The 12,987-nt window shown below is 39.9% G+C and overlaps 1 protein-coding gene across 4 annotated transcripts in view; it reads left to right on the top strand.

The window, feature by feature from the left end:
• LOC122552951 (unconventional myosin-VI) overlaps positions 1 to 12,987 on the top strand; it is a 252,618-nt gene that overhangs the window by 220,211 nt on the left and 19,420 nt on the right. For 3 of the 4 annotated variants that reach the window (XM_043696239.1, XM_043696241.1, XM_043696240.1), the window contains exons 27-31: positions 12 to 90; positions 7,655 to 7,815; positions 7,921 to 7,962; positions 8,264 to 8,293; positions 11,354 to 11,392. In XM_043696239.1, coding sequence (XP_043552174.1) covers positions 12 to 90; positions 7,655 to 7,815; positions 7,921 to 7,962; positions 8,264 to 8,293; positions 11,354 to 11,392 — 351 coding nt within the window. The remainder of the gene's footprint in view (positions 1 to 11; positions 91 to 7,654; positions 7,816 to 7,920; positions 7,963 to 8,263; positions 8,294 to 11,353; positions 11,393 to 12,987) is intronic. The other variant, XM_043696242.1, reaches the window with a different exon arrangement.

Below are 12,987 nucleotides of genomic sequence, written 5' to 3'. Positions count from 1 at the left end.
GCTTTCACTAGGAAAGCTGAAATGGAGTTGAAGAGAAAACTAGAGGAGGAGGAGAGGAAGAAAGAAGAGGAAATAAAGCGTTCAATGCAGGTTTGAATTTCATTTTAAATGTGAAAAATGGTAATTATCAGACATTTTTGTTTGTAATCAGGTCGCCAGAAAGACTTTATGGAGTTGATCTGGGGATTCAATGAAAGCAAGTACTAGTTCTATATTTATCCATGGATATTGTCAGCAATGTTCCAGCTGAATATGATTATGTATAATCTAGAACAAAGAAAATTTACAGCCCAGGAACAGGCCCTTCGGCCCTCCAAGCCTGAGCTGATCCAAATTTACTTGTCTAAACCTGTTGGTCAATTCCTAAGCATCTGTATCCCTCTGCTCCCCACCTACTCATGCATTTATCCAGAAGCATCTTAAATGAATCTACCGTGCCTGCCTCAACCACTTCTGCTGGCAACGCGTTCCAGACACCCACCACCCTCTGTGTGAAGTACTTGTCATGTGTATCCCCCTTAAACTTTCTACCTCTCAACTTGAAAGCGTGACCTCTTGTTCTTGAATCCTTCACCCTGGGAAAAAGCTTGTCTCTATCCACCCTGTCTATACCCTTCATGATTTTATAAACCTCAATCAGGTCCCCCCTCCATCTCCTTTTTTTTTAATGAAAATAAACCTTACCTACTCAACCTCTCTTCATAGCTAGCACCTTCCATACCAGGCAACGTCCTCGTAAACCTTGTCTGCACCCTCTTCAAAGCGTCCACATCCTTTTGGTAATGTGGAGACCAGAACTGTACACAGTATTCTAAATGCGGCCGAACCAATGTCTTGTACAATGTTAACATGACTTGCCAGCTCTTATACTCAATACCCCGTCCGATGAAGGCAAGCATACTATATGCTTTCTTGACCACTCTATCCACCTGTGCAGCAACCTTCAGGGTACAGTGGACCTGCACTCCCAGATCTCTCTGCCCATCAACTTTTCCCAAGGCTCTTCCGTTCATTATATAATTTGCTCTAGAATTAGTCCTGCCTAAATGTATCACCTCACATTTGTCTGGATTGAACACCATCTGCCACTTTTCCGCCCAACTCTCCAGTCTATCTATATCCTCCTGTATTCTTTGACAGTCCCCACTGGTCACCTTTCTCCATTTCAAGAAGCTCCCTTCAACTACTACTCTGTCACGTGTTGCTCAACCAGTTCTTTATCCACCAAGCTAGAACACCCTGCACACCATGTGACTTCACTTTCTCCATTAGTCTACAATGGGGAATCTTATCAAACGCCTTACTAAAGTCCATGTATATGACATCAACAGCCCTTCCTTCATCTATCAACTTGGTCACTTCCTCGAAGAACTCTATTAAGTTGTTAAGGCACGATCTCTCCCGCACAAAACCATGTTGCCTATCACTAAGCCCATTCTTTTCTAAATATAAATAGATCCTATCCCTCCGTACCTTCTCCAGCAACTTTCCTACCACCAACGTCAGGCTCACTGGTCTGTAGTTACCCGGAATATCTCTACTACCCTTCTTGTGCAGGGGGTCAACATGAGCAACCCTCTGGCACCTCACCTGTATTCAAGGATGCCACAAAGATATGTCAGGGCTCCAGCTATTTCCCCTCTCTCCTCCCTCAGCAACTGGGATAGATCCCATCTGGTCCTGGGGATTCGTCAACCTTAATAACCTCTAGCCTACCCAACACATCTTCCCAACTTATGTCAATGTGATCCAGACTAATCAAACTTTTATCTCTAATCTCAACATTCATCATGTTCTTCTCCTCCGTGAACACTGATGCAAAGTAATAATTCAGAATCTCACCCATTCTCTCTGGTTCGACACAGCCTTCCTTCATTATCCTTTAGTGGACCAATCCTTTCTCTAGTTACCCACTTGCTGCTTAAATAAGAATAAAATGCTTTGGGATTCTCCTTAATTCTGCTTGCTAAAGCTATTTCATGACCCATTTTAGCCTGCTTGATTCCTTGTTTAAGACTTGTCCTACTCTTATATTCTTCCAGGGCCGTTCTGTTCTTAGCTGTCTAGACCTTATATATGCTTCCCTTTTCCTCTTGGCTAGTCGTACAATTTCACCTGACCTCAACGGTTCATGAATCTTGCCCTTCCTATCCTTTCCCTTCAACGGGACATGCCTATCCTGCACTACCTTTAACCGATCTTTGAAAGTCTCCCACATCTCAAATGTGGACTTCCCTTCAAATAGCTGTGTCCAATCCACATTTCCAAGCTCCTGCCTAATTTTGATATAATTGGCCTTGGCCCAGTTTACTACTCTTCCCTTAGGACCACACTCCTCTATCTACAAGTATTCTAAAACGTACAGAATTGTGGTCACTGTTCCCAAAGGAATCCCCCACCGCAGCTTCTACCACCAGTCCTGGCTCGTTCCCCAGTAGGAGAAAGTGAGGACTGCAGATGCTGGAGATCAGAGCTGAAAATGTGTTGCTAGAAAAGCGCAGCAGGTCAGGCTACATCCAAGGAGCAGGAGAATCGACGTTTCAGGCATGAGCCCTGAAGAAGGACTCGTGCCCAAAACATCGATTCTCCTGCTCCTTGGATGCTGCCTGACCTGTGCTTTTCCAGCAACACATTTTCAGCTCGTTCCCCAGTACCAGGTCCAATACGGCCCCTTCCCTCATTGGACTATTGACATCCTGCTCTAGAAAACTCTCCTGGATGCTTTTTTACAAATTCTACCCCATCCAGAGCTCTGATGTTAAGTGTATCCCAGTCAATGTTGGGAAAATTAAAACTCCCATCATCACTACCCTAGATGCTTCTACATCTTTCCATAATTTGTTTACCTATTCGTTCTTCTACCTCACGCTCACTGTTGGGAGGCCTGTAATACAGCCCCAACAATGTAACTGCACCCTTCTTAGCTCCACCCATAATACCTCAGTACCCAAGACCTCCATAGTGTGCACCTTTAGCACAGCTGTGATATCGTCCTTGACTAGCAATGCAACTCCACCCCTCTTTACTTCCCTCCCTGTCCTGTCTGAAGTGTCGATTTCCTGGAACATTTTGTTGCCAATCATCATGCTCTTCCTTCAACTAAGTCTGTGTGATTGCAATAACGTCATACTTCCAAGCACCAATCCAAGCCCTAAATTCATCTGTCTTGCACACTATATTCCTTGCATTAAAGTAGATGCATTTCAAGCCACCAGTTTCTTTGCACTCATCTGCTCTCTGCCGACACTTCCCTTTTATTAACGCTATCTTCATGATTCTTACAGTCACTACCTCGCTGCCTACTTGTTTTCTCTTCTGGTTCCCAGTCCCCTGTCACATTAGTTTAAAACCTTCCCAACAGTAGTAGCAAAAACTCCCCCAAGGACATTGGTTCCGGTCTGGTTCAGATGTACACCGTCCATTTTGTAATATTCCCATCTTCCGCAGGACCGGTCCCCATGTCCAACAAATCTGAACCTCTCCCTCCTAACATGATTTCTCACGCCATGTGTTCATCCTGCCTATTTTTTCATTTCTACGCTGGCTAGCACGTGGCACTGGTAGTAATCCCAAGATCACTAACTTTAAGGTCCTCCTCTTTAACTTCTCTCCTAGCTTCCTGAATTCTTCTTTCAGGACCTCATCTTGTTTTCTACTTGCATCGTTGGTGCCTATATGTACCAAGACAACTGGCTGTTCACCCTCCCCTTTTAGAATGCTCTGCAGCCGATCGGTGACATCCCTGACCCGAGCAGCTGGGAGGCAACATAACTTCCGGGAGTCCCTATTTTGGCCACAGAACCACCTATCTACTCCCCTCACAATAGAATCTCCTATGACCAAAGCCCTATGAGTCTTTTTCCTGCCCTTCTGAACAGCAGTGCCTGCCACGGTGCCATGATCCTGGCAACTGCTGCCCTCTTCTGGTGAGCCATCTCTCCCAACAGTATCCAAAACAGTATACCTGTTTTGGAGGGATATGACCGCAGGGGACACTGGCACTGCCTTCCTACTCTTTTTCTGCCTTTTGGTCACCCATTCACTGACTCCCTCAGCAATTCTAACCTGCGGTGTGACCAGTTCACTAAACGTGCTATCCTCGACCTCCTCAGCATCGCAGATGCTCCACATTGAGTCCATCCACAGCTCCAGAGCCGTCATGCGGTCAAACAAGAGGTGCAGCTGGGGACACTTCTTGCAAGTGAAAGAGTCAGGAACATCAGACACGTTCCTAACTCCCATATCAAGCAAGAGGCACATGCTACGGGTCTGGGGTCCCCTGCCGTTGTAAGCTTAGCTTTATATGAACTAACTAAATCCAAACAATGCACTTAAATATATGAAAAAGAAAAAAATAAAAGCCTTACCTGACAGAGTCTTTTTCTTCCGGTTGGAGGGGGGCAGAAGGGCGATACTACACGTGTAGTATCTCGGGTTTAGCCACTGCCCAAATATAAATTAAGCCCTTACCTTCCCGGCAGCCCTCACTTCACTCCACCTTCTCTCCTTTCCTTGCCGCTCTGTCAAAATGGAGGCCTGACCCCCGAGGTAAATCCCTTTTTAAGTGGGAAAACTTACCCTTCCCGGCAGCCTTTGCTTCATTCCTCGACTGAATATAGTGATTTGAGGAATGAGTGAGTCAAGGTGTTTACCAATCCTACCAAATCTTCTTTTTAACATTTTAAAGAAATTATTTCCTCTGATGGAAGCATAAAGAATATGAGGGTAGAGGTTGTCGCATTTATGGTTATGGGATTAAAATTACAGCCAGGTCTCTTAGGAACAAAATTGAGAAGGCTTTTATCTCTCAAATCCGAGCAATCATGAATTCTGTCCTCCAACAGTTGTCTGTCGATGGTTAAGAGCTGAGATGAATAGATTTTTGTTAGGTAACTGTAGCAGCCAGTAGGGAGCTTGGCTAAAAAAACAGATCTGAGACCCAGATAAGTCACCGTCTAGTGAAATAGAGAAGGCTGGAGGGGCTTAATGACCTTTTTCTTGGTTCTAATGTTTCTATTTTGCTCTGAATTATTAAAGCAGTGTTACTTTGGGCTACTGGAGAATCTTTGTGGCACAGAATTTCCTTCACGATTGCTCTTTTGAAGTTTTGTGGTTTCAAGGCATGAACACACAAATTAAATTTTTCTTCCTTCAGCCTGCTTTGCAAGACTCTAAAATGGTTTCCCGCATAATCTGCTATTTGAGATATTGTTTACAGTGACTGCTAGAGAATGTGGACAGTCGAAAGAATAGTTCCTAACTATAGTCTAAATAGTCTGAATGTAGATAGGATGGGTTCTGATGCGAAAAGCCCCAGTACAGAATGAGCCAGTTGAACATAGACAACCCTTCCATTCAAATTACTAGCTAAGTTTTTTTTCAACATACCCTAAATAAAGGAGTAATAGAAGAAAAGGTGTCTGACATTAGTGTACATGGATGCTTCACAATTAATTCACTTTTTATAAAGGGACTAAGCTTGGATCCAATTTTTCCACTAAATGAGAAAATAATCTGCTGCTCATCTAAGTCAAATCAACATCAATTTGAAAGCTAAACTCTTGACTCGCTAGAAATAAGTGTTCGCTCCGTTGCCTACTTGTGGAAATGCAATGGTTTTTGGAATAGTAAAATAATTTAGATTCAGAAGAGTAATAAGATCGCAGTAGTTTGGTTTAACATTGTATGAAATTCTTGAGCACTGCAGACTTCCAGCCTTAGATGCAATACTTTGCCATAATATCAGCTTGGTTTCAGAGATGGGATCCCATTTTTGACATTGGACGTCAGGTTAGGTTGCTGTGAAACAATCAAATGCCTACTATTGAAGGATATCACTGAAGGACTTGCTCTTCCTTTCCCAGAAGAGATTATGGTTGAGCTAAAGTTGAATTCTCTATTTAACACACCTGTGGTATGCTGAAGTCTTTCATAATTACTAATATCTTCTGCTTCACATGGTGTGCCTTCTGTATTGTAATTTAGCTTCACAAATGTATATAAAGTTGTGTTGTTCCCTTCTGCATACAGGTTTATATTGCAGAATTGACAAATCTACAGAAACAACTGGTGTAGCTATTTGAACATGACAAAACATCCCAAAACATTTCACAAGAGCATGATGAGTCAAAATTCCACTTAAGGAGATAGAAGTTCAGATAGAAAATTCTAAAGCTTTATGGCCTAAGCAGCTGAAATGGCAGAGCAATTGAAATCCAGGATGCTTGAGAAACCGGAATTTGTGCAGTTCAGATATTGGAGCGTTTAAGGGCTGGAGGAGACTGTAGAGAAAAAGAGAAGGAAGGCCTTGGAGGGATTTGAAACAAGACGTGAATTTTAAAACTGATTTAATATTTGACCATAGGCCAAAGTAGGTCAGTGACCATCGAGCTGATAGAGGAACAGGATTTGGTGTGAGTAAGGACGTGGGCTGCAGATTTTTGGATCCCCTCAGGTTGATGAAAAGTAGAATGTGGCATGCCATTGAGGAGGTCCTTGAAATAGTCTTGATTATAAGTAACAGGTGTGAATGTGGGTTTGAGCAGCAGATGAGCAAGAGACATGGGCAAAGTTAGGCAGAGTTTGGAGGTGGTAAAACACTATCTTAGTAATTGAACAGACATAAGGCATGAAACTTCTTTTGGGATAAAATATGGCACCATTCTCTTAGACTGTTGCCTGAGAGACATGTCCTTGACAACAAGAAAGTTGAATCTGGAACTGGGACAAAAAAAACCTATGGCTTCACTCTATTCAATGTTTAATCAGACCAAATTTCTGCTCTGATAATCTCGAAACAATCAATAATGCAGAAGTTCTCCCTTGGAACTAAATGGATTTTCCTGAATTTTAGGTAAGGTTATTTTCCTTTCATTTTGATTTAAACCTCAGAAGAATTGTTCTTATGGTGCATTCTGTATAAAGAGAGAGGACTGCAGATGCTGGGGATCAGAGTTTAAAAATGTGTTGCTGGAAAAGCACAGCAGGTCAGGCAGCATCAAAGGAGAAGGAGAATCGACATTTCGGGCATAAGCCCTTCTTCAGGATTCCTGAAGAAGGGCTTATGCCCGAAACATCGATTCTCCTTCTCCTTTGATGCTGCCTGACCTGCTGCGTTTTTCCAGCAATACATTTTTAAGCTGCATTCTGTATAAGCCAAGAGAAAAGCTATCTTTCACTCACTCACCGGCAGCACTTCCCATCCTAATAACTACTAAGCCTTTGGCTTTATTCCCATGACACCTGTGTTGATATTGATTTTCTCAATTCACTTCCTTCCTTCCACTTCAATTATTGCCAGAAAGATTTTCATCCCCTACCACTTCATTGATGTGGCCTTGGGTTTTGCTAGATATTCAAAAATCTATCTACTTCCTCATATCCATAATGCTAATGTTATAGGAACAACTTGACATCTGGATTTAGTCAATTGTTGGTTTGAAATAAGTGAAATGATTTTGTTAGACTTTAATGGATGCTGGTGGACCTATCTTTGTCATTTTAAAAGCTTCAAACTGCATGTTCAGTAGATAATTTCCATTTTTGCTTTAACATTCTTGTCAGTAATGACAATGAATAACTTCACCACTATCAAGGTCTACCCAGCTAGGTGTTTTAATTTAAGTGGCCTGATTAATACCTTTGTGCTTTGCAGGCTGCCTTGGAGGCTCAGCTTGCTACAGAGCGTGAGGAAGAAGCTCGTAAGCAGGCCCTGCTTGAACAAGAGCGGCGTGACCGGGAACTCGCCATGAGGATTGCAAGAAGTGAGTCTGAGCTCATTTATGATGAATCACCAATGGACACAGGAATTAAGAGGTAGGGGTTTAAAAGTATTTTAAAATCCCTTCCATTATTTTTGTCCCCTGATTCATCTCCCTGTTTGTGCTGCAAGTGTAATAATAAATGTCTTTTCTTTCACAGTGTTGAAGTTAAACAAATCCGTCCAGTTGCAGTTGCTGCTAAGTATGGATATGTAACCTGTATTTCTATTTTGCACATTTAGTAAATCACGCTGTATATTAATTCTAGAATTCCTCCATACAGATTCAAAGAATTTCACAATTAATAAATCAAGATGATTTTATTCAGATTTTTAATCAGAATTTTTGCATGAATTTGGAAATTAATTTTAGTCTGAAAAAAGTAAAACTAATAGAACATCAATAAAATGCATGTACAGAGTTACCTGCAAGCTGTGTGCTAGTTGGAAGGTGTGAAGTTTATGTGCCTAGCAGAGTCTAACTAAAGTGTGTTCTATTTCCAGATCTGATGGACCACAATCCAAAATGACAATGTATGAGTTTTCAGTTATTATTCTTGTTTTATTTGCAATTTTGGGCATTGGTGATGGAGATTTGTTGACTATGATTATGGTGATGGTACATTGGTCTGCTCTCTTTTGACTTTCAACAAAACAGCTAAAACTATACTTAATTATTCTGAACCTGATTGTTCCTGTTCATCACTTTTTCATTGATTGTTGCTTGTCTGTTTCCTTGCTGTATCAGTGGGAATGATGATGGTTTATAACTACTGAATCTCCAAATCAGATTGGATTATTTTTCTTCTTACCTAATTGCTACCAGTTCCTAGCGAGTGTTGTTAAATATTAGACGTTGGGCAAAGTAGCACTAAATTTAGACTGCATGAATGGAAGACTGCTGGTGTGAGAGATGGAGAAGTCTCATGCTGGTGTATTAGATAGTACTCTGATTAATGTTGGGCTACAGTATATATTGTGATTTAATGAATGAACATTTACTAGTTATCACCTTCCTATAACTAACCTTTGGTCTGCTTGATGTTAATGCATCTGCCATAGAAAGTTTTCCACTGATGAGACAGACAAAACTGTTTGATTCATAAAGTTTTGTCATGGATTTTGCCCCCACCAGTGGTCCAAATTTTAAAATTGTCACACATGCTTCCAGTTTTATGGATACATCAGCAATACCTTCTAGGCAGTTTTTTCAGAAAAGCATGATTTGACAAAGAAGGTGATTTGCATTCCTTTGTCCAGCCCAGTCTAAGGGTAAAGATAAAGTTGTATAATCTTAATAGACCATAGGATTGCGTGCTCTCACTAAATAGAGAGCTAACTGGTGATACGTTTACTTGAGGGTCACTCATCACATCCTCGGCCAGTGTAGTAATTGATCCTATGCTGTAGGCATAACTTTGCATCACAAGCTAGCCATTTAGTCAACTGAGCCAACTTACATTAACTCCATTCCCCCCCAACACTGAGTAAAATTAAAAAAGAAGGAAGATATATTACAGATAGTGAGAAGCTAAAAACGGGGCATGAGGAACATACTCAGCAGTTCTGGCACATCAGTGGAAACAGAAACTTGGCTTCAGGTTCAAACCTTTCATTTGAATAAAATTCAAATTAATTTGTGTAAAGCTGTGCCTTTCCTGCTGTAACCTAATAGAAACCTGGCAGGTCTCAATTTCTATCCTAGAAATTTCTATATACACATTTATAATGAAAACTGCCATATACACATGACAACCTAAAATGTACATGGCACATTAAAGTGGCAGGAAGGTAATTGAAGATAGGTTTCGAGAGGTGCTTTTGTTGTAAATTTCAACATAAGAGTTTATAAATAGATACCAAAATAAGCAGAGATTGCATGACTTTAAAACTGGGCATTGAATTATGTGACTTATGGTACAGTGGCAGTGTACACACCTCTGGGCCAGAAGGTGTGGGTTTAAGTCCGACCTCAGGTTGTGCGATTGCCATGGAAGTTTGTCTAAATACATCGAAACAAGTTGAATTATGTTTGGATTTACAGCTTCCAGGATCCAGGCAAGCTAACTTGTCCATTAGCTGCATTAATATTTTGAGAAAACCTTGTGGCCTGATCTCTCAATGATTTCCTAACGACTGTCCCTCTCTCAAAGTATGTCTCCATGGTAACAAGGATTACATAGGCCTTGTATATGAGTAGAAATGCTGATTAGCTCTTGAGACCCCTGCTCAATTCTCTGTTGAAAATAAATGGAATGTTTAAAGTGGAACAGTTTACAAATTGGAATTTTTAATAGCTCCTTGGGACTTTGAGATCAGCTGTTTGGCCATTGTAAGCACAGATGTTGCTGCTATTGTCTCCAAGTGTGAACATGTCAAGCCCTCTTAGCATAACAGTCTGAGCCTTCCTTTAAACTTTGAACTGCTTTATAACCTAGACTTCTGCACAGGTCACCTAACAATCTTCATTTTAAGCAAAACTAAAAGCAGTCCTAAAATACTGTAAGTCCATACATGAGATATTTATGACTGAAATGCTATTTGTAATATTGCAGAATAAATAATAAAAATGAAATCATTTGAATCCTTCAGATTACCTTACCATGTTGCCTTAATTCTGACTTTTTTAATACTAATTTTTTAATCTCTCTTTTTATTTCTATTTAATGTATTTTATATTAACTAAACATTTCTCTAAGATACACTTAGCTTATCGTCCATCTTTGTTTCCTTTGTCTTGAAACTTCCAGTTTGGATATTTCATCAGGGGTTTTCATTGGGTGGAAATTTGAAAAGGTGTTTTCCAAATAGCTGGAATTCTATTTTGTAAATTCTTGATTGTTTGTTTGCATCTGTAACTCATTCACTCACATCTGAATCTGGAAGGATTGCTGTGAATTAATTTGCAGTCTGAGGATTAGAATTCCAATGGAGTATCAAATGATTCATATTCGTTTGAAAAAATGCAGCTATGGAGAAATGTAACTTTTGTTCTATTTGTAAGGCTATCCCTAACTCTCTATATTATGGAGGTAACCAGAGAGTCACTGATTTGTTTAATTGAAACATGTTTTTCAGAAAATCTTAATTTTGTTCAAATGAACTCTTGTCCTTCATCATAGCTTTGCATTCCTTCCAGGTTTATAATTAGAGGTTTTAGAAATCAAACTCAGGACAGTCCATAATATGTGAAAGAGGGTGACACTGATTTAAACATCAAAGGGTGCTTGTGTGTCATGTGTACAGAAGCCAGCTGCTCTACAGAAGGATGCATAATCTGTTATACCACTGCCTCACTTTGTTAAAATGGTGTAAAAATAATAAGAACTGTACTGCCAGCTTTCCTGCTGCTTACAAACATCATGGGTTTTGCAAACATATTGTCTCTTCTCTCTCAATTCTCAGCATGTGTGTACAGGAGTTGTCTGGGCCATCTGTATGAGTGACTTATCATCGTTTGCCTTCATACATATCTAATTATTAACATTCTCCTATCTGCTGTTAATGTCAAATCATCTTAAATACTTTCCCAGAAATGTGATGATTCTGAATCCTCTATCAATTACTTATAAACATGCTTTTTTTATGTTACAGGGAAGAAATGGCCAAAGAAATGTCAGATTATCTGGCTAGGTAGGTAATATCTTGTTGCTTAAAACATGCATTGAGATACCAACAGCTCATGTAAAATCACATACTCTAGGTTTATGCACATTTTCATAGCAAATTTTGATAAGGCCACTGCCTATAATTGGAATAAACATATTACTTGGGCTGGGGCTCTTGGCAGATAGTAAAGTTGCATCTGCACTATCAGTTAATTAATTGTACAGCTTTATATTGTTGTTCACTGTTCACTGTTACAAAGAATAATATGATGCACTGCCTCTCTTAGGAGTTGGGTTAAATGGATGCTGGATTAATTTTTGAAGATTTTGTTCTCCCCAAAACCAATTTGCAAAGCTCTAGCTGCTTTAATGAAAATGGTAACAAAAAGATTTCCAATTAATATAACACTGTGCACAGTATCAACAACTTCTTGTACAGGAGCTTGAGCTCATGCTGATGAGACAGACTGTTGAGCAATCCTCTTTCTCCATGATAAGAAAATTGGTTTGCAGTTTATGACAACAGAATACAAATTTGTAAGATCCATTGCAACAAATTTTATTAGGGAATTTGAGGTTAAAAATGTATCTTTCTCAGCATAATTTTTCTACAGCCAACTATGCTTGTATGTTTTTCTTGATGGATACAAATGTTACTTGATCTGATCTTTCTCATTGCAATCACTGGTCTGTTTTTTGACGTTACTGCATTTGTAGTACTGAACCAGAATGAGTCACAAGCCTCTGCTGTTTGATCAATGCTTTAATAAATTATTACTGCACATTACCATTGTGCATGTAGTCACTCTTTGGAAAAGCTATAAAGTTAATCCCACTTCCCACTCATTTACCCCAGCATTCTTTTTTATTTTCAAATATGTACCTGATTCCCTTTCCAGATGGGACTTTAGATTTTTTAGTAGAATATTTCATTGAGATTTAACTTCCCTTAAAGAGTAAGAATTTTATTAATGATTAATCAAGCACTCAACTCACTTTGGTTATGGTGGATTTTTTTTCCCTTGGACTATCTCTGACTCTATGATGAAGCAATGAGAGCTGTAAAGATACAGGTTTTGCTCCTGAATATTGCTTCAAGGCACTGTAGCTTTCAAAGTTGACCTAGCATCCACATTCAACAATTCTGGGAACACCTGGCACATGTGCAGAATGTGCATACTGTTGCCAATCTCTTCGCAATGAGTGCATTTCAAATATTGGAACCAGTTATTGTTCCAGTGTAAATGCTGTGTGAAAATGTACCAGCCGTCTCATTCTTGAGAAATGCACTACACAAAATACCAGTGCATCTCAGCTGCATGGTATGGGAAAGACATTTAATTACCATGGATTGTTCAAGTAGTTGGATCTTTAATTCCAAACTTTGAGGACAAAGCAACGAATCCCTTAGCAAAGTAAGGTTAGTGTGTCATGGTGATGTTTGCAGAGAGACTCTTTACAGTAAGTAGTTCTGGTTAAATTCATTTTGAAACTTGATAAAAGCTTCAGCTTACTGTTATTCATTTGTTTAGTGAATTGAAAAGCAGAGCTCAGCCTACCATCAAAATGGAAAGTCCTGTTTGCTGGAAGTATTACAGCTGATGAAAGGACATGACACAG

This window comes from Chiloscyllium plagiosum, chromosome 9, assembly GCF_004010195.1.
Source record: "Chiloscyllium plagiosum isolate BGI_BamShark_2017 chromosome 9, ASM401019v2, whole genome shotgun sequence".
In the NCBI taxonomy this organism is placed as follows: Eukaryota; Metazoa; Chordata; class Chondrichthyes; order Orectolobiformes; family Hemiscylliidae; genus Chiloscyllium; species Chiloscyllium plagiosum.
This window is presented reverse-complemented; position numbering and strand designations above follow the sequence as displayed.